General features: G+C 34.3%; 1 protein-coding gene across 11 annotated transcripts in view; it reads right to left on the minus strand.

Annotated features, from left to right (window-relative positions):
- LCORL (ligand dependent nuclear receptor corepressor like) overlaps nucleotides 1-23,174 on the minus strand; it is a 160,283-nt gene that overhangs the window by 53,077 nt on the left and 84,032 nt on the right. For 7 of the 11 annotated variants that reach the window (XM_059381543.1, XM_059381534.1, XM_059381595.1 and 4 more), the window contains one exon: nucleotides 5,545-5,796. The exons of 2 other annotated variants lie outside the window; for them this stretch is intronic. In XM_059381543.1, coding sequence (XP_059237526.1) covers nucleotides 5,545-5,796 — 252 coding nt within the window. Of the gene's footprint in view, nucleotides 1-5,544; nucleotides 5,797-12,910; nucleotides 13,060-23,174 lie in introns of those variants that run through there. 2 more of the 11 variants (XM_059381578.1, XM_059381570.1) reach the window with 2 other exon arrangements.

A 23,174-nucleotide genomic window follows, 5' to 3' on the forward strand; every position in this document is an offset into this window, starting at 1 on the left:
GAAGGTTTTTAATCCAATAAATCCAACATATCATATATCATACATGTACTGGGAATATAAAAATGAAGAGACGGATTCCTACTTCCAAAGGTATATTATAGTGGAAAGATAAACATGGAAACAATTGCAATGCAGTAAGAAATTTACTATAAAGAAAGTTCTATGAAAGTATCACCGGACCTCATGGCAGGAATCTACACCAACAGGGCCAATGACATGCTACATGCTACTTCATCTCTGCCCCACATCTGATCTTGTTTTGTATAGGACTGATAAGTTCTTCATGAGTATCACAATAATGATAAAGTTCTTAATTGCAAATTTCTTCCTGCACTTTAGAAGTTTTCAGTTTGGCCCCAGATTAAGACTGAAATTTAAAAAAAATGATATAGGATGTTATTTCGATCTGTTTTTTAACTTAGTGTGCCAGGGCAAAAAAGAATCATTGGTATAAGCAATGGGTGTATTACTTCCTCCCAGTTTCTAAAGCTGAGTATTTCCACAAATCTGTAGAAATGAAAGTGCACAAAGAAATATCTCTAATATTTCAAACACCTGGTTAGAAAGTACTATGGAGAAGTAAATGGCAATTTTAAGCTGGGTAATTGCATTTTAAACTAGTCTAGAGTTTGTAGAAGAGAGGGAAAGGAAAATGAGGAATATGGAAACTGACTTGTGAAGAACAATTGAAAGAAACAGGAAGAACAAGATGAAAAGATCTTCATGGAAAACAGAAGTTTAGAGAGACATAATAGTTTCAATAAATATTTACAGCACTAGTAGAAGAAGTAAATTTTCTCCTATTGCTGCAGAAAGGGGAAAACACCCCTGAAGATTAGCATGGAAAAGAGAAGTCCTAGAGTTACAGTAATTTCTACAAGTATTTATAGTACTGTTAAGCAAAATATTGTTGCAGATAGAAAAAATACAAAACAAAGGATGGATATTCCAGAGATACAAGCTTAATTATGAGAGCTATCAAAGGTTTTTTGAAAGTACTTATTGACCAGCAGTTGAATTACCATCTCTCATATGATAGTTATTCTATCTAAGAATGCTATATTGGCGCAGAGGCTAGGTAGGATATTCTTTTGAATATCTTTTTCTTTGCTTATATGACTAATTCTGTTCTGACAGTGTTTTTGCCTATTTTTCTACATAGTTGTGTTTTTCTCATTCACTCTAGTTTTGTTCTGTTAGTTGAAGGGGTTGCCAGTTAGAATAGTTACAAATACTCTCTCCATTTGAGTCTTGCATTTTCACTCTGTTTACAGTGACCTTTATAAGAGTTAAGTTTATTTTAATACAGTCGAATTTACAAAATTGTTGTATGGATTGTTATTCTTGTACTTAAAAAAGTCTTCTTTATCAGGATTTAATCCTGTATCCTTTCTTTTTGTGTTTCTTTTCACATTTTAGCCCATTAGCCCACCGGAATTACTTTTGTGAGTTGTGTGAGGTAGGAATCATCTTTTTTTTTTTTTTTTTTGGTCCTACATGGGTAACCAGTTGCCCCAGAACCATTTATTCAACAGGCCATCCTTCCCAGTGATTTATAATGACATATCTGTCTTGTACCAGATTCTACTAATGTCTGGAGAGTTTCCAGATTGCTAAACTGTTCTATTGATTTGTATATGGCCAACAGCACCATGTTTTAACTGTTAAAACATATTAAGTAATATGCTTTAGAGGGACTTCCTCAACCACCTTGACTTAGTTATGCTTAGCTCTTTAAGTACTACCCATAAATTTTAAGACTGGCAAGTCATTTTCCACAATAAACCCAATGAGATTTGACTAGAGTGACACTGAATCTATAAGCATATTAAGGATGAAATGCCATCTTTTAGAGTCTGTCCATTCATTTAAAATATAATCACTTATTTTGGGAGCCTTATTTTCATCCATAAGGTTTAAAACATTGTATTAGCTTCATTCTTTGGTGTTCTGGTGCATTTCCTGCTTTTGTTGCTATTGTAAATGAGATTTTTAAAAAACTGTGTTGTCTAACAGGATGGTTGCTGATTTGATATAATATATACTGATCTTGTGAGCAGAATATTTTCTGAACTTTTTATCAGTTCTAAAAGTTTAACCTTTTCTTTCATACTTTCTACATACACAACCATGCTGTTTGTAAAGCAACCACAATTTTGTTCATTCTTTCCTTATATTTATTATTGCTAATTTTCATAATTCTATTTTTTTTCCCCTCACTGTGCTATTTAAGTCAGGACCTCTTTGGTCTGGAAAATGGTGAAAACTGGTGATCATGTGCATTGTTATCTATTACTTTAAATAATTAGAATATGATATTTTTGGTAGTCACAGTATACATTTACTCTTAATTTGATAAACAATTTTATTATAAATTTGTCAGCTTTTGTAGAATTTTTCTTATTTATTAAGATGATATGTCTCGTCTCTTTTCTTTTTGGCAATGTGGAAAATCATAGAGGTTTTTCAATTGTGGAATCATCTGTGCTTCCCTGTCATTATTTATTATGTTTTTATACTTCACTATATTCAATTTGCTAATATTTATTTAGGATTTTTGTACCTATGTCTGTAAGTAAGACTGGTTTGCACCTTTTCTTTCTTTTGTTATTTTTGTCTCTTTTTGGTATAGAGATTAAAACAATATTTCTCTTTTCTTTAAAACAGTCTGTAAAAGAAATTATCTATTGCTTTAAGGTTATATGAAGTTTACCTACAAAACCATCTGATTGATAATTTAAAGATTTGTAAGTTAGACCACCCAAAAATATTCACGTAGATTAGCCAATAGATTTATGGATTACATTATCTGATTTGAATAAAGTAACTCATAGAATGAACAATGAGCTTAAATGTATGTGGTTAGAATACTACGAAAAATGTAAGCACCAGCAAATAAAAGTGGAACACTGCTACTGCTAGTATAAGCACTTAATTGATTATAGGTAAGAACAGTGAAATCAGGCCAAAAAATTTAATTCCTTTTCTTTTTAAGATTTTATTTATTTATTATTAACTATTATCTGAGAGAGAGAGAGTCAGAATAAGCAAGAACCAGTGTGGGGAGGGACAGAGGGAGGAGGACAAGCAGAATCCCTGCTGAGCAGGGAGCCCCGAGATGTGACGCAGGAGCTTGATCCCAGGATTCTGAGATCATGATCTGACTGAGCTGAAGTCAGATGCTTAACCAACTAGGCCACCCAGGTGCCCCCAACCCCCAAATTTTAATTCTTAAGAAAACCATTTGAACTATGGATTTATATCCTCTATCATCACTAATAAAATTCTCCCAAAGTCCATACTGTGTAGTAACATATTGGTAGTGAAGTCATGATTAGCAAGTTATTTAAAAATTGTTTATAATATCTTTATTTCAACCTTAAAAATTTTAATTTATGGAAAGATTAGTACAGATATTGGTGTACATACATAAACACACATGCATATACAAATGCATCAAAGGATATGTGCTCCTTTTTTTTTGGTTTTGTTTTAAGATTTCATGTGCAAGTATGCAAACTTAGAGCCTACCAATCTACACCACAGAATGGCTTTACAAAAAAAAACCCAAAAAAAAACCACCCCAATTTTATTACTCACTGCTTGAAGCAATCTAGTAGCTTTCTGTGGCCCTAAGAAAATCAAAATCTTTAATAATTCTTGTGTAACTTTCTCATAATTTGGTCTCTATTTCTTTGGCTCATTCTATTAACATTCTCTCCCTTGTCCTCTATACTACAAGCCACACTAGACTAAATGATTCCTATAATCATGTAAGATATGAGGTAATCCACCAAAATCATCAAGAAACTATTTATTTAAGGTACAGATTTATCCACTATCATTACTCTTTTCAACCTTCAGATGAAAAGGATGTTCACATACATATCTGTGCACTTTTGCCGAGAATATAATTACTTGGGTTTGCCTTATCACTTAAGTTCATAGAACCAAAGAATGTAAGGAATGGAAATTTACTTTTAAAATGTCATTTATTCCAACAACTCATCTGATGCTTCTGAATACCTCTAATGATAAGGCAACCACTTTCCACTTGGAGAAATGTCTGATCCTCAGAAATATTCTTTTGTATATGGACCGGAAATCTGTTTCCATTTAATTTCTAGATCCTAATTCTACTCCCTGGGCTATTCAAATAAAGTTCTGCCCTACTTTAATATAATGAGCACACAAATATTTACAGATCACTATAATGTTACTGCTAAGACCTCTCTTCTGAGGTAGTAAGAAAAAGGAGGTACAGAGTATGGAGGCCAGTGTTTATCTTTTATGAGTCTGTTAGCTCAAATTTAATTTTCACATTGCTCTAATGAGTTTGCTATTATTATTAATGCCAAATAACAATGAGGAAACTTAAGGCTCCAACAGGTAAAGTTACTAGTTCAAGTAATTAGTAGCAGAACTGGTCAACCACAAGTATGTCAGATACAAAAACCTATGTTTTACTCTCTTTAGAACACTGAACTGCCTTTGACAAGGAGCTATAGGAGGATATGAAACACGGAAAAGCAAAAAAAAAAAAAAAAAAAAAAGCAAAAGCATGCAAAATTCTAAATATCCTATGCTTTCTATTTTCCAAAATTCTATGTGTTGATATATTTTTCCCTTAAGCCTCATATCACAGTCATCTTTGACATTTCTGTCTAATAAACTAATTATTATTTTAATATTTCTCAGATCTTTCCACATAACTAAACTCCCATGAACTAAAATTAGGCAAGCAAGAAGAGAAAATCATTTCCATATTTCATTCCTTAATTTTAATGTTTTATACAATGAAATAATTACCTTCTTTAAACATTGACTAGATACTTCATTAGAGCCCAAACACACACTGCCTTCTGTGATCAAATCTAATGCTGATATTTTCCTGGCTTCACGGACTGACAACACTATCCCTAACCTGTGTTAACAAAAGGTATCTGTTCTCTGTTCTCTAGGCAAACACTTATTTGGCATCCCCCACAAACACTTATAAGGCCTCTCCTTCCTTTCCTCTAGATTCATGGCTCTTTTTTAATCCACTATCAGATAAGACCAACATAGCCTTCGTCATTCAGAATTCTTATGAAAAATGTATCTCTATATATTTAATTGCATGATTATTTATCATATATATTAACTTTTCTTTTTCCTCAGTTACATCATAAATAATTGAAGAAAAATCATTTCTTAAAAATTTTTCACTTAGGTGTAAAAAACTGAACAGTAAGTGCTTAGTGTTCTTAGCTGTAACATTTTAAAAATAATTTATACATCTCCTTATTTGTATTCTTTGCTTTTAAGCTGCTAGTGAAGATTCTCTCGCCATACATTTTATTGTGAAAAGAAACCAAGGGCAACCCAAATTTCCTCTTCTGTAAACAAAGTCAAATACAAAATTCAGCACTTCTCTCTAGTTCATATCACATAAGCTAATTGCAAGTAAAATTATTTCTAAAATAAAATTTTTATGAATGTAAGGTTTTATGTATATTAAATATTAAAACATAAAATTATGAATTACACACACACAAATCTTACCTTGCTGAGTATTTTGTTCTTGCATTCGATTCACAGTGAGGTCTAAGGGGCCTTCCTGCTCTTCCTGAAGGGAGTTTTCTGCTTGATTCATTTGGATACTTTTACATATTAGACTTGGTCCAATTGAACCATTTCTATTTTCTTGAATTTTACCACTTTTTGAAATATACTCAATTGCAAACTGACGTATCATCTTTTTCATTAATTCCTGAGCAACTAAGGGAATGTTAGGATCACAGTTCTGAGGAAGATCTAGGGAAGAAATAAACATGATAGGCATTAAAAAAGAGAAATGGAAAATATCAATACTTAAACTTATTTTATTAAAAATTAATGGTTTCAGAAGTCTTCAGTTCAGTCCACAATTGCTAATGACTTCTAGGACTTAGTAACAGAAACCTTGTAGATTTAATTAGTATTACATCAACCGGAACTTGGTATATTTAATGATTTCTTAAAAACAAATGTTTTCGGGGCACCTGGGTGGCTCAGTGGGTTAAAGTCTCTGCCTTTGGTTCAGGTCATGATCCCAGGGTCCTGGGATTGAGCCCCACATCGGGCTCTCTGCTCAGCAGGGAGCCTGTTTCCCCCCCTCTCTCTCTGTCAAATAAATAAAAAATATCTTTAAAAACAAAAACAAAAACAAAAATGTTTTCCAGGGCCCCTGCATGGCTCAGTCAGTTGAGCATCCTACTCTTGATTTTGACTCAAGTCATGATCTCAGGGTTGTGAGATGAATCCCCAAGAAGGGCTCCCTGCTAAATGTGGAGTCCACTTGAGATTCTCCCTCTTTCTCCCCCTTTGCCCCTCCCACCACAGGCACCCACATCCTCTCAAATAATTAAATAAACAAAATCTTCGAAAGACAACAACAATAAAAAAGACCAAATATTTTCAGTCTCAAACTAAAATACAGACAAAGAATTAGACATAGAAGCAGAACAGCTTATTTTCAGGGTTTAAAACACTTAGAATGTGAACATAAATTGTAACTGAGCAATTTGTAACTTAATATACAAAGTAATTATATGCATTAGCTATTAAACAAAACTCTTATAAAATCTTGTAACTCTTTATAAAACATATACTCTTATAACTATTTATTACCATTAAATTGTTCCATTCTGTCAAATCTGTATTCCATATATAAACCAAATGTCAATCAAAAATTTCCCTTTCTTCAAATTATATTGAGAAATTTTAATCATAAAGAAAAAATAAGAAAAAACAGTGATACAGGCAGCCTCCACCAAGATTCAAGCATTGTTAGTATTCTTTCACATTCACTTTTTAAACTTCTTTTATTTGCAGAACCACTGAAGGTACAGTGGAGAATTATGTTATTTCACTCCTTAATATTTCAGTATGCATCTACTAAGACTCTCCTATAAAAACAGCAATACCATTTTTGAGGGTCTTAATCAATTCTTGACCCCAAAACATCTTGATCAGCTACAACTATAATGAAGGTCAGTAGTGATACACACTTCTGCTTGTAACTTGTACAAAAGCTACAACAATTAATGATTTTATATAAGAAGTGTAGAATAAGGACAGACAACTTATAAACAATAATAGTGATAGGAGGTTTGGTATTTGAGGAAGGTGGGTGGTGGTGGCTTCTTCACACACACACTTCTGGCCTCACTTCAATCCTTTTATTTACTCTGCTCCTTCAGAGGCAGAACTATTGGTAAATTGGGAAGGATGACTATGCAGATGTGATTAGGCTCCATACCTCTTCCTTTTAGAAGTGAAACTAGAGATACTAATTCTTTGCTCCTTAAATATCTAACTCTTATCCATGCAGATCAGTGTTATGTAAATAGGCCTGCTTTGATCCAGGAAGACTGAAGGAGTAAGTCTTTTTAGTTCTGGAGTTCAATATTAGCTGGAGCACATGTCTAAGAAATCTGCAGCCAAGTTCTCCAACTAACATCTACAGTTACAGATACATGATTCTAAAATGCAAGATGGTTTGGAAACATATACTATGTGGAGGTGAGGAGAGGCAACCAAACGACTTCCACCATGACTATCTCCAAATTTGGTAGCAAAATGTGATCTGGGCTAAAATGAATCTATTTATGATTCTGCAGAAATATCAATGTATTTGATCACAGCATGTTGTTTTGGAGATGTTACAAAATAAATATCCTTATATGACCTCTTTCAAAAGCAAAAAAATTTGAATTCTGAAAAAACATCTGAGAGAAGAAACTATGGGCAAAAAAAATGTAGTATTTTAGCCTTCACATTTATCTTCCTTTAGAATCCCGTAGGGAAGAGAGGCACTATTGTTCTTTTTTTTTTTTTTTAATTTATTTTTTATTTATTTTCAGCATAACAGTATTCATTATTTTTGCACCAAACCTAGTGCTCCATGCAATCCGTGCCCTCTATAATACCCACCAACCTGGTACCCCAACCTCCTACCACCACCCCCGCCATTTCAAACCCCTCAGATTGTTTTTCAGAGTCCATAGTCTCTCATGGTTCACCTCCCCTTCCAATTTCCCCCAACCCCCTTCTCCTAACTTCCCATGTCCTCCATGCTATTTGTTATGCTCCACAAATAAGTGAAACCATATGATATTTGACTCTCTCTGCTTGGCTTATTTCACTCAGCATAATCTCCTCCAGTCCCGTCCATGTTGCTACAAAAGTTGGGTATTCATCCTTTCTGATGGAGGCATAATACTCCATAGTGTATATGGACCACATCTTCCTTATCCATTCGTCCATTGAAAGGCATCTTGGTTCTTTCCACAGTTTGGCGACTGTGGCCATTGCTGCTATAAACATTGGGGTACAGATGGCCCTTCTTTTCACTACATCTGTATCTTTGGAGTAAATACCCAGTAGTGCAATGGCAGGCTCATAGGGAAGTTCTATTTTGAATTTCTTGAGGAATCTCCACACTGTTCTCCAAAGAGGCTGCACCAACTTGCATTCCCACCAACAGAGTAAGAGGGTTCCCCTTTCTCCACATCCCCTCCAATACATGTTGTTTCCTGTCTTGCTAATTTTGGCCATTCTAACTGGTGTAAGGTGATATCTCAATGTGGTTTTAATTTGAATCTCCCTGATGGCTAGTGATGATGAACATTTTTTCATGTGCCTGATAGCCATTTGTATGTCTTCATTGGAGAAGTGTCTGTTCATATCTTCTGCCCATTTTTTGATATGATTGTCTGTTTTGTGTGTGTTGAATTTGAGGAGTTCTTTATAGATCCTGGATATCAACCTTTTGTCTGTACTGTCATTTACAAATATCTTCTCCCATTCCGTGGGTTGCCTCTTTGTTTTCTTGACTGTTTCCTTTGCTGTGCAGAAGCTTTTGATTTTGATGAAGTCCCAAAAGTTTATTTTCGCTTTTGTTTCCTTTGCCTTTGGAGACATACCTTGAAAGAAGTTGCTGTTGTTCTTATGTACTGGACAAGGATTTAGCTATATGCTGGAATCTTAGCCACCCTTATGAACTTAGGGTAGTTACATATCCCTTCTAAGTTTTAGTTTCTCTGTTCATAAAAATGGAAATGATAATAGAACATTCAAAATCATAATAGGGCCTGCTCACAGGATATTTTAAGGTTATGTAAGAATGTAGATAAAATACTAAATTCCTGTACTTGGCATTTTAACAGTCTAGGAAACATTCGCCATTAAGATGTAGACTGAGCAGTTATATTTTACTTAAGTCACAAAATGCCAAATAAGTAAAGATATTAACTAGATTAATATAAAATTACAAGCTAATTGGGAAAATACAAAGGACCTAACTTCTAAGTATTTTGATACTTTTTGGTCCAGAATAGATAGTATTAGCACAAGTACCCTAAATGATGCAGATTACCAAAACAAGAAATTTCCATGTTGTATATAAAAACTCCCATTTAAAAAATAATTTCTTGATTATTACCTCCAGGCATCTTTGAAGGCTTCTATGAACATTCTTCTCCATCTATTTCTCAACCTAATTTTGCTTTGTATTATGTGTTAAAAGGAGATATTAGATTTACTTCTAGGTATTTTGTTTAACTGTGCTATAATTTATTGAATGTCAACTTGTAAATTAAAAATAATTAAATTTACCAAAAAAGAACAGAAACATACTGGATTCATATCATTAGACTGGGGCTACAACTTTAGGGTTGCGTTTAGAGCTAAGTTTAAAAAGTTTAAAGCACAATATATTGTGCCACTCTATTTTTTGTTTTTTCATGTACTCAGTTTTTAGCCCTTTATATTGGGGAATAAGTGTATGTTTATTAATTAAGAAAAGAGACAAAGAGACAAAAAGTGCTGCTGATTAGCTAATGAGCCTTCTATATTATGTCTACATGCTGTCACAACCATAAAAAAGCAAAGGAGTTAACTAGAGATACAGAACAGGAATTGTAATGTTTCCAAAGGTCAAGCAAGTAATAAGTATTTGGCTGGAAGAGAGAATGCTGCCACGTGGAAATAGAAGAAGACAGAAATAACTTATTTTTTGCCTTCTTAATTTTTCAAACCTAATTAATTCAAAAGTTTTAACAAGCTTTTTGTAATAGTCAGTTTCAAGATAGTCCTCAATGATTTTAACCTTCTGGCTTCATTCTGTTGTGTAGCCCCTTCCATGTTATATCTGCGGTGGCATGGGTGATTGACAGCATACTAAAGAAGTCTGTCATTTCTAAGATCAAATTATAAAAGAATGTGGGTTCTATCCTGGATACTCTTGACTGTTACTATTTGCTGTTATCTCCCTCCGCCATCCCCTCCTCTGTCCGTCAATATCTCTTATCACTCATTCTGGAGGAGGCCACACTGTTAGAAGCTCTATGGAGAGGCTAACATGGAGAGAAACTGAAGTCCCCTGCAAACAACCAGTGAGTGAACTTGAAAGAAGATATTCCAGATCAATGAAATCCCAGATGACTGTAATCCTAGCTGATCCCATCAGAGCAGCCAAATAAACAGCTATGCTACTCTGTGAGATTCCCAGCTCAGAGAAAATATGAGATAATAAATGTTTGTTTTAAACCGCTAAGTTTGGGGGACAATTTACTAAATAGTAATAATAAATAATAAAGATTTTGTTACATGTTAGTGGGATGTTATTGTAATAAAAATCTAAAATGTAGGGATTGGCTTTAGAACCAAGCAGTGGGCTTTGGAGAAAATTAAGGTACCAAAAAGTACCTTAAGTTGTTAATAGGAGCTTCATGGTTTTTGATAAGATGTGTAGGGTGAGGATTGTAAGACAATGAGGTAAATGTTACTGGAAAGTGGAGGAAAGAATATACTTATTTTGTAGAGACAGAAAGTTTTGTGTTGTGTGCAGTAAAGTTTTCCTGCTGTGTGCAGTAACTTGGAAAGCAGAAAATGTGCCTAATAAATGGGGTAATCTATCTGGGGAAATTTCTAAGCAAAGCAAAGTGCCCTCTGGTTTCTTTGTGCTAATTATAGTAAAATGTAAGAAAGGAGACAGACTAAAGGAAGAACTGTTAAACAAAAAGAAATTAGGTCTTTATTTTGAAATTTTTCAGATGCACAGATAGGAAGTGAGGCTAAAATTAAGAAAGGTTAAATTAAGACCAAATCAGGGAAATAGCCAGGAAAACAGCTTAAAAAAATGATTTTTTTCCAGATTTGACTTTCTTAATAATGTCATGGGACTCATGTGGATTTTTTTTTAAAGATTTTATTTATTTATTTGACAGACAGAGATTACAAGTAGGCAGAGAGGCAGGCAGAGAGAGGAGGAAGCAGGCTCCCTGCTGAGCAGAGATGCGGGGCTCGATCCCAGGACCCTGGGATCATGACCCGAGCCGAAGGCAGAGGCTTTAACCCACTGAGCCACCCAGGCACCCCTCATGTGGATTTTTAATTTTATTTGTGTGTGTGTGTGTGGGGGGGGGTGTCATTCCTTTATACTGAAGGACTCTGTAGTTAACCAAATCATTTCAGGAAGTGTCTATTCAAGAATATTGGCTAAATCTCAGTAAGAATAGTAAGCTGTATACTGTTTTAAATTGCTTTATTCCCATCCTCCTTTCCTACTGTTGAGGAAGCCTGTCCCAGGGCAAAGAAGGTAGGTAGGGGAGGAGAAGGTATGGGAAGGGAGGAAGAAAGAAAATAAACAGAGTCTCAGAAACCTGTGGAATACCATCAAGTGCACTAACATTCACAATGGTAGTCCCAGAAGGAGAGGAGAGAAAGAGACAAGAAGCACAAAAGATAGCTCTTTCTTCGGTCTCATTGTTAGTGTATAGAAATGCAGCTGATTTCTGTGCACTGATTTTGTATCTTCCCACTTTTCTGAATTCCTGCATGAGTTCTAGCAATTTTGGGGTGGAATCTTTGGGGTATTCCACATAGAGTATCATGTAATCTATCAAGAGTGAGAGTTTGACGACTTCTTTGCTGATTCAGATGCCTTTTATTTCCTTTCATTGTCTGATTACTGAGGCTAGGACTTCCAATACTATGTGGAACAACAGCGGTGTTGTTCCTGACCTTAGGGGGAAAGCTCTCAGTTTTCTCCATTCAGAATGATATTTGCTGTGGGCTTTTCGTATATGGCTTTTATGATAGCTGAGGTATGTTCCTTCTATCCCTACACTGTGAAGAGTTTTAATCAAGAAAGGATGATATACTTTGTCAAATTTTTTTCCTGCATCAATTAAGACGATCATATGATTCTTGTCCTTTCTTTTACTGATGTGATATATCACGTTGATTGATTTGTGAATGTTGAACCACCCTTGCACCCCAGGAATAAATCCCATTTGGTAGTGGTAAATACTCCTTTTCATGTACTGTTGGATCCTACTGGCCAGTATCTTGGTGAGAATTCTTGCATCCACGTTCTCCTTTTTGGTGGGGTCTTTGTCTGCTTTCAGGATCAAGGTAATGCAGGCCTCATAAAGTTTGGAAGTTTTCCTTCCATTTTGCTTTTTTGAAACAGCTTTAAAAGAACAGGTATTAATTCTTTAAATGTTTGACAGAATTCCCCTGCGAAGCCATCCGGCCCTGGGCTCTTGTTTGTTGGGGGATTTTTGATTACTGCTTTAATTTCCTTGCTGGCTATGGTTCTGTTCAGGTTTTCTATTTTTTTCTGTTTCAGTTTTGGTAGTTTATACATCTCTAGTAATGCATCTATTTCTTCCAGATTGTGTAATTATTGGCATATAGCTGCTCCTAGTATGATCTTATAGGTGTACTTCTTAGGTGTTGGTTGTGATCACCCATCTTCCATTGATGATTTTATTTATTTGGGTCCCCCCCCCTTTTTTTTTGATAAGTCTGGCCAGAGGATTTATCAATTTAATTAATTCTTTCAAGGAACCAGCTCCTAGTTTCGTTGATGTTTTCTACTGTTCTTTTGGTTTCTATTTCATTGATTTCTGCATCTTTATTCTCTTCTAGGTTTAGGCTTTATTTGCTGTTCTTTCTCCAGGTCCTTTAGGTCTAAGTTTAAGTAGTGTATTTGAGATCTTTCTTGTTTCTTGAGAAAGGTTTGTATTGCTACATACAATATAAAGAGACACTTTAAATTCAAAGGTTCACATATGTTGAAAGAAACAGGATAAGGGAAAAAAAAAGACATTATCAAAATATAACCAAAAGGAAGCTGGAGTGATTCTACTAATATCAGGCAAAATCTAATCTAAGACAAAAACGTCAATAAAAACAGAGAAGGTCACTTTATAATAATAAAGGTTCAATCTCTAAGAAGATCTAATATTTATAAACATATATGGACCTAAGAACAGAGCCTCCAAATACATGAAAAAAATCACAGAATTAAAGGAGAAAGAAAACATTCAATATTAACAGTTGGAAACTATTAAAAAAAAAGCCACTTTAAAATCAATCTATCTATCTATCTATCTATCTACTTATTTAGAGAGCTTGCACAAGTGGGGGGAGTGGGAGAGGGAGAGAGAAAATCCCAAGTAGACTCTACACTGAGCAGATACCTACTCAGAGCTCAATCTCACAACATCGAGAACATGACCTTAGCCAAAATCAAGAGTGGTACACTTCACTGACTGAGCCACCCAGGCATCCCTAAACCACTTGCAATAATGGATAAAAAATCCAGAAAGAAGATCAACAAACAGAAGACTTCAACAACACTAACAAACATATGCAGCATTCCATCTCAAAACAGCAGAATACATAGTTTTGTCAAATGCATGTAGAACCCTATGACCCAGGAATTACACTACTAGGTATTTACCCCAAAGATACAAATGTAGTAATTCAAAGTGGCACGTGCACCCCAATGTTTATAGCATCAATGTCCATAATAGCTAAACTATGGAAAGAGCCCAGATGTCCACTGACATTTGAATGGATAAAGAAAATGTGGTATGTATATACAATGGAATATTACTCAGCCATCAAAAAATGAAATCTCGCCATTTGCAATGGCATGGATAGAACTAGAGGGTATTAAGCTAAAGTGAAATAAATCAATGACAGAAAGACAATTATCATATGATCTCACTGATAAGTGGAATTTGAGGAACAAGGCAGAGAATCATAGGGGAAGAGAGGAAAAAAATGAGATAAGACAAAACCAGATAGGGAGATAAACCATAAAAGACTCTTAATCTTAAGAAACAAACTGAGGGTTGCTGGAGGGGAGGGGGCTAGGACGAATGGGGTGGCTGGGTGATGGACACTGGGGAGGGTATATGTTATGGTGAGCACTGTGTATTGTATAAGACTGATGAATCACAGACCTGTACCCCTGAAGCAAATAATACATTATGTATTAGTAATTTTTAAAAAAATGCATGTAGAAATTCTCCAAGACAGACCATATGGCAGGCCACACACAAAAAAAGGTGAAAAACATAAAAGGTACGGTCTCCAAAATCAAAGGAATAAAACAAGTAATAAAAGGAAATATGGAAAATATACAAATGTAAAAACAAAAACAGAAACAAAAAACCCCCACATATTCCCAAACACCTATTGAGTAAAAGACTGTGTCACAAATAACATTAGAAAATACTACAAGTTTAATAAAAAGGAAAACAGAACATACCAAATGGTATAAGATGCAGCTACAGCAGCACTTAGAGGGCAATTTGTAGCTGTAAACACACATTTTTTTTTTAAGAAAATCAAACCAACAACCCATTAAGAGAAAATGAATTGAAAACTAAACCCAAAACAAGCAAAAAGGAGGAAATAAATAAAATGTTGTAGCAGAAAAGGAAAAAAAAAAAAAACCCACAACATAAAGAATAGAAAAACAGAGAAGCTCAATGAAACCAAAAGTTGGTTTGAAAAAAATCAACAAATTCACAAACCTTTAGCTAGACTGGCCAAGAAAAAAGCTAGAGAAGATTTAAGTTGCTACAATCATAAATGAAAGAGACATTACCACTAACCTTAAAGAAACACAAAACAGAACCAAAAAATACTATAAAAAATCATATGCCAACAAATTAGTTATCCTAACTCATGTAACATTGTATATTAACTATACTGGAATTAAAATAAAAATAACAAAATTTTAAAAAAGAAAAAAACCCCCAAATTCCATATCCTAGATGAAATGGCTAAATTCTAGAAAAACTACCAAACTGACTGAAAGATGTAACAGAAAATGTAAATAGACCTATAAAAAAATTGAAATAATGACTAAAATACTTGTCACAATGAAAAGCTCAGGGACAGATTTCTGAGTAAATTCTATTAGATTTTTAAAAAATTAACACCAAATCCTTTATAAACTCTAAGAAAGAGATGAGGAAGGAACACTTCCCAATTCATTCTATGATAGCAATATTAGCATTATATCAAACTAGACAAGGAAATCACATGAAAAGAAAACTACCATGCCAAATGAAAACTAACCATTATAAAGAGACACAAAAATCCTAAATAAAATACTATCAAACAGAATCTAGCAACACATAAAAATAATTATACACCAAGAATCTACCCCAAGAATATAAGGTCAGTTCAACATATAAAGACCAATCAATCATTATAATAAAACGTTAATAAAAGACAAAAGCCAAATCTTCATAGATGTAGAAAAGCACTTGAGAAAATCCTGCAAGCTTTTATGCTAAAAACACTGAACAAGTCAGGAACAGAAGAAAACCACCTCAATTTAAGAAAGAGGGCCAATGAAAAATTCACACATAACATCACATTTAATAGTGAAAGAAAACTTTCCACCTAAGATCAGGAACAAGACAAGAATATATGTTCTCACCACCTCTAGCCAACATATACTGGAGGTTCTAGGCAGGGCAATTAGGCAATAAAAAGAAATAAAAGGCATTTAGATTGGAAAGATAGAATTAAGGCTCTGTTTGTATGTAACAATCTTTAAAATTTTTTTTTACTTTAATTCCACTATAATTAACATACAGTGTTATATTAGTTGCAGGTGTACAAAACAGTGAATCATAACAATCTTACGTATAGAAATTTTAAGGAATCCAAACAAAATTTTTGAGCTAATGATTAAGTTTAGGAAGGGTACAGATCAAATATCAATAAACAAATATCCATTTGTTTATTGGATCTGAATCTCTTTGGGGAGTATTAAGCATCTTATATACAAATGTAAAAACAAATATACAAATATACAAATGTAAAAACAAAAACAGAAACAAAAAACCCCCACATATATATATAATGGTACTAAACAATTCCAAAATGATAAAAGAAAAAAATTCCATTTACAACAGGATCACAATGAAACAAAACAATGAAAAAAACTGTAAGCTAAAAATGATAAAACTTAAAAACAACCCAAACAAATAGAAATACATCTAGTGTTCATGAAATGGAAGATATAATATTGTTAAGATGCTTAATACTCCCCAAAGAGATTCAGCACAATCCCCATCAAAATCCTAGCTGGCATTTTTGTAGAAATTGGCAAGTTGATCTAAAATTCAGATGGGAATATAAGGAATCCAGAAGAGAAAAAAAAAAAAAAAAAACTTGAAAAGGAACTAAACCGAAGGGTTAGCACATCCTGATTTTTAAAATTACTATAAAGTGCAATAATCAAGACAAGTGTTATCGGCATAAAGTTAGACATATAGATGAATGTAGTAGAACTGAACCCCAAAATAAACCTTTACATTGATAGTCAATTTATTTTTGATATGAGTACCTAGACCATTCAATGGCAGAAAGATTAGTCTTTTCAACAACAGTGCTGGGACAACTGGATATTTAGATACAAAATGAAGCTGGATCTCTACCTCATACAATATATAATAATTAACTGAAAATGGAACAAAGACCTAAATACAGGAGCTAAAACCATAAAAATCTTAGAAGAAAACATATGTGTAAATCTTTATAACCTTGGATTAAGGTGACAATTCCTTACATAGGACACCAAAAGCACAAGCAACAAAAGAAAAAAGATAGATCTACTGGATTTGATCAAAATTAAAAACCTTTGTATTTCAAAGTACACTATCAAGAAGTGAGAAGACAGTCCATACAATGGGTATTAATATTTATAAATCATGTCTGATAAAAGTCCAGTGCCACAGTATAGAAAGACCTCTTCTTACAAATCAACAATTTTAAAAAAAATCCCCAAATAAAAACTGGTGAATGATTTTAGTAGATATTTTTGCAAATAGATTACTAATAGCCAATAAACACATGAAAAAGATGTTTAACATCATTGCTCATGAGGGAAATGAAAATCAATACCACAATGAGATACCATTTCATACCCAAAAAGAGCATTATGATAAAAATGCAGATAAAGTGCTCATGAGGATGTAAAGAAATCTGAACCCTCAAACACTGCTAGTGAGAATGCAAAATGGTGCAGCCACTTTGGAAAACACACTGGCAATTTTTCAAAAATGTAAACATATGATCCAGGAAATTCTACTCCAAGTCATATAACCAAGAAAATGAAAACATATGTCCAATCAAAAATGAGTGCATGAATGTTCATGGTAGCATTATTCATTAACAACCAACAAGTAGAAACAACTGAAATGAACTGGCGAATATAGAGATAAATGTCATATATCCATACAATAGAGTATTATTCAATTATAAAAAGGAATGAAGAACTGACACACACTATGAGAATGAACCTTGAAAATATTATGCTAACTGAAGGCTACACATTGTATGATTCCATTTATGAAATGTCTAAAACAGGCAAGTATATAAAGACAGACAGTAGATTTAGTAGTTGCCAGAACCCGGGGGAGGATAGGAAAAAAATGAGGAGTGAGTGCTTGCTTATCTGCTAACAGGTTTCTTTTTTAGGATGATGAAAATGTTCCGGAATCAGATAGCAGCGGTGGCTGTAAAACTTGGTGAATGAGTACACTAAAACCCACTAAATCGTATATTTTTAAAAAAATTAATTTCATAATATGTGAATTACATCTCAATTAAAACAGAAAGGAGGGATAACTCAGAGAGCAGAACATGACAGATCCAAGATCCATAAATAATTATTCTTAGACCTTAAGATCTAATCAAGGAATTATCAACTTGTGCTCAACTGGATTTCAGATTAGCTATGAATGGTGACTTCTGTGTATACTCCTTTCCCCAATTCTGAATACCCTACACCTGTCCTACCACTCTATGTGGGGTGGGGTGTGTGGGCAGGTAGCTTGTCTTTTTATTTTCAAAGGTCTACAGATCAGGATGAACTGTACTTGAAATGCTGTCCTTATAGAGTTGCACCCAAAGAACCTTGTTTGCACCTGTTACTAAGTGAGTACTGTGAGATAACACTGTAATAACAGTAAGAACTTTGAAGGTCTTGGACAAAGATGAGCATATTTTGCATATAAAGAGAGATGTTAATCAAAGGGGACAGACTGATTCCAACTTCCTTGTATTCACGCCTTTGTTCAGTATTCTCCCACACTGATAGCATATAATGCCATTGTTTACCGAAAAGGAATAGTTGCTCCTGAAATCATTCTAAGAATACTGACTGGGTTGTCTCAATTATGAGATCACCAATGTGGAATATGTAAGTCACTAATACAATAAAATGTTTTCAAGGACAGGATGGTGACATTTTGGTAATCTTTTCCCAACCCCATTTCCCTTCTCTCCATGTTTGATAGCTACATTAACAACAATTAACACTGGTTTAGTACTTTATAAAACAAGAACTCATGTACACTGGTATCATCTAATGTCAAGAATCATATTACTACAGATAATGGTATAATGAAAGGTAAAAAGGGAAGCAAAGTCCTATAGAACCATTTACGGAACACAGTTTTTGCCCTTGCCTTTTATTTTTCCCAAGTATTTTACTTCAAAGCATATCGATCTATAGAAAAATTTAAAGAAGAGTACAATGTACTTCCACAAAATTTTACCTCTATACATTCAACTAATGTTGACATTTTTTTATCATTTGCTTTACATACACACAAGTTATTTAAGGGTAAAGCATTTGCAGATGTCATGAATCCTTAACCTGAAATACCTGGATAATAAAGAATATTACCATGTATAACTATAATGTCATTATCCCTTTCAAGAAATTTAACACAAACAATAATGCTTTTAACTTTCCCAATTATGTCCTTTATAGTTTTTTTTTCTCCCCAATCTCAGGATGCAATCAAGAATCACATGTTGTATTTGACTGTCACATGTCTCCAGCTGTCTTTTTTTTTCCTTTCATGCCATTTAGTTTCTAGCATGCTCCACAATTTGGGTTACATTCCTTATCACTTAAATTCAGATTAAAAATTTTTTACAGGAATAGAATCATAGGTGATATGCTTCCTCGGAGTATCAGTTGGTCCCAGTATTGGTGGGGTTTTGGAATATAGGTAAGGTTCGGTGGGGTGAAGTCCAGAGCCAATGACCAAAAAAGAATTCTTGAGACATCTTTGGTGCAAAATGGTGGTTTTCAGCAGTCATTATTCTACTTCCTCCAATAAGTACACTGATTTTTTTCATAGTCAGAGTAAGTAAAATCTTCCTGAAAAAGAGCTATTTTTCACCGACCCCATGCTCAGTTCCACATAGTCTGACCACTTAAAACCCAACAATTTCATATTAATATCCATTCTCCATCCACTGTTTCAATGGTATGCTGGTTTTAGTTTTGTTTTCAGAACATCTGCTTGCCTTTGACTTGTAAAAGTAAATAAAGTGAATGAATAAGTATCAAAAACAAAACAAAACAAAATGGTGGTTTTATTAAAGCACGGGATGAGACCCATGGGCAGAAAGAGCTGCCGCACCAGGGTTGAAGGGTTGGCTGATTATATACTTGGGAGTTGGGGGAGGTAAGGAAAAGAGATTTTCAAAAGGATTTTCATATGTTAAAGAAGACTCCCAGGATACCAGATGCCACTGTCAAGTTAAGGTTGCTTTTCCTTCTAGCAAGGCATTAGTATGAAGACAGTTGGGAGCTTCCTGGATGAATGTCACAGGTATCCGACACAGGAGTGTGTGTGTGTGTGTGTGTGTGTGCACGTGCGCGCGCGCGCGTGCGGGGGGGTGTATGCAGGGAATCAGTTTATGCTTTATCTTTAGTTAGCTGCCTGATCCTTCATCATCAGTGATGTCATCCATCACTTGCTTTAAGGTGATACCCAACAAATCTCTCCATTGTGAAGTTACCTTTTCTCCTTTGTAATAATAATCTGTGGAGTAATACTTTAATGGAATTATCCTGTTTGCCAACATTAAGCATTCCTCAATGGTTTTAGCATGACTGATGATTCCTGCCAGAATCAATTGTTATACTAGGGACTGCAAAATAGTAATTTTTAAATTCTATTATTCATTCTCTATTTTTATGTAGCATTCTTTTAAAAAGTGCCTTCTCTTCTATGAAGAGAAGACCCTTTTCTTTTTATCATTATGGACTCATGGATTGTTTCTTGTTATCCAATGTTATTGTCCATGCCATCGTTATTCATTTTAATGTACAATTTTTCCCAAATTTAGCCAGTGGAAACCCCTTCAAGTTGGTCCTTGTATCCTTTCGATGTATCTCCCGTTTGTGGGGACTTCTTTATTTTTTAGCATATAAGAGTATACTCCATGTCCACCTTCTATTTTTCCTGTCCCTAACTTATAATCAACCAATACCACAAATGTCCTATTTTTCCTTTTTGTGGTAGGGAGTGCTACTGAGACATCAACGTCTGGATGCTAAGTGTGGTCATTGCTACTGTGGTGTCACTGCACCTAGAATCTTACAGTAGGCAAAGCTAATAAATACCATACATGAAAGCATTTTACACACACATATGTGTGTATATATTTAAATCATGAATTCATATATAGCTCTAATAACATAACATTGTTCTTTGTCTTCCCCCAGTCCATAGTTTTTAACCTTTATCCAACAGAAAAAACTCTCAGAATTACTACGCCAATACTGCTGCCGAAAAATGTTAATTCTTTTTTTTTTAAGATTTTATTTATTTATTTGACAGAGAGAGATATCACAAGTAGGCGGAGAGACAGACAGAGGGAGAGGGGTAAGCAGACTCCCTGCTCAGCAGAGAGCCCGATGTGGGGCTCGATCCCAGGACCCCGAGATCATGACCTGAGCCGAAGGCAGAGGCTTAACCCACTGAGCCACCCAGGCACCCCTAATTCTTAAAATATGTCCCATTGAGAGTGGGTCAGAGCAGTAGGTTAATTATGTAATTTCTTCCTGTGTTCTCTAGTATCAATATGATGTACAATTAGGTTTTTGTTGTTTGTACTCAATCACAGGGTTCACTCCCCCATCCTTGCTGATTTTATTAATTTTTAATGCTTAAGATTCTCGCTCTCCCTCTCCACAAACCCCTCCAAAAAAAATAGTAAAAAGTTGACATGTTTCAAAAGTCAAAACTATATAAGACTCAAATAAGTTTCACTTATTTTCCACCACTCCCAAAGTAACCAATCATTAGTTTCTAGTTTATCCTTGTGTGTAAAAATAGATTCATACATATTTTCCCTCTTCCTTCTTAACAGTGAACATACTATATACAATATGCAGTATAATTTTTCCTCTCGCTTTTTCTACTTAAAAATATATACCCAGGGGGTGCCTGGGTGGCTCAGTTGGTTAAGCGTCCAAATTTTTTATTTCAATTCAGGTCATGATCTCAGGGTCTTGATCTCAATCAAGACCCACATCTGGTTCCATTCAGTGGGGTGTCTGCTTGAGATAACCTCTCCCTTTCCCTTTGCTCTTCCCCCTGCTCTCTCAAAAAATAAATCTTAAAAAGAAACACACACACACACACTCAGGAATTTTAATCATTCTCAGTTCACAGAGATGTTCTTTGTTCTTCATTCTCTAGTTCCATGTCTGTCCACTGTATGTTTCTACCACAAAATTGTATATATGTCTCCAATGAATGAGCTTGCAAATGATTTCTAATATTTTGCTGTTATAAGTAATGCTGAAATGACTAATTTTGTGCATGTTGTTAAACAAAGACCTTCAGGTAAATTCCAAAAAGTGAGATTACTGGATGAAAGGGTAAATATATACATAGTTCTAATAGATATTGCTTTATAATCCTTGCAGGAAGTGTATCATTTTGTACTTCTCACAGCAATGGATGAAAGTAATTGTTTTATAGGTACCCTAACAGAGTGCTGTAAGGCTTTTGAATTTTGGCCAATCTAAGAGAAGAGAAATGATAACTCACTATTGCTTTAATTTCCAGTTCGAGGGCCATTTAGATGTCTTATTTTCTTGTGTGTACTACTCTGTTCATGCCTTTTGTCAATTTTTTTATTGTAATGTCTGATCTTTTCTCCCCCTATTAATTTAAAATCTTACATTATAGAGATTAACTCTGTGATACAGCTCGCAAATATTTCCTCCCAGTTTGTCTTTTGTCTCCCAACTTTGACTATGGAGTTTTCTTACTGGGCAAATTATTATTATTTTTTTATATAAATGACTCTTAAAAGTAGTCAATATTTTATCTCATCCAGATTTTAAATAACAGAGAAAGCCTTTACCCTACATCTGACTTACAAAAGAATTCACTGATACTTTCTTCCAGAGTATGTACATGGTTACCTTATTTTGTATTTAAATCTCTTATCCAGTTTGAAATTTATTCAAGTACACATGAAGTACAAATCTAATTTTATCTTTTTCCAATTGATTTTCCAGTTGTCCTAAGACAACTTATTAAAAATCCATCATTTTCCCCACTAATTTGTAATGCCACCTGCTTACATCATATGACAATATCCCTGGGTATCTGAATCTATTTCTCGATGACTGCTTGTCCATTTGGGTGACAGTACTACAATTTTAATTACAGAGGTTTTAATACCTGGAAGACCCAGTGTCAGGATGTTAAAAAAAAATCTATTCTTCATATTTGTATTCCATATTTTATCTCCAAGGAAAAATGGTGGGTGGGGGAAGAACTATAAGGGATCATATGAAATTTACATATTAATTTAGGGAAAACTGAAGTTATCTGTATGTTTATTCCAAAATGTTGTGGGTTTTTTTGCTACTGTAAATGCTATTATATCATCTCATTATGTGTATATGAAAGTCATTGATTGTTCATTTACACATAATGAGATGATATAACAGCATTTACAGTAGCAAAAAACCCCACAACATCTTGACACTGTGCTGAATT

This window comes from Mustela nigripes, chromosome 1 (assembly GCF_022355385.1).
Source record: "Mustela nigripes isolate SB6536 chromosome 1, MUSNIG.SB6536, whole genome shotgun sequence".
Lineage (NCBI taxonomy): Eukaryota > Metazoa > Chordata > Mammalia > Carnivora > Mustelidae > Mustela > Mustela nigripes.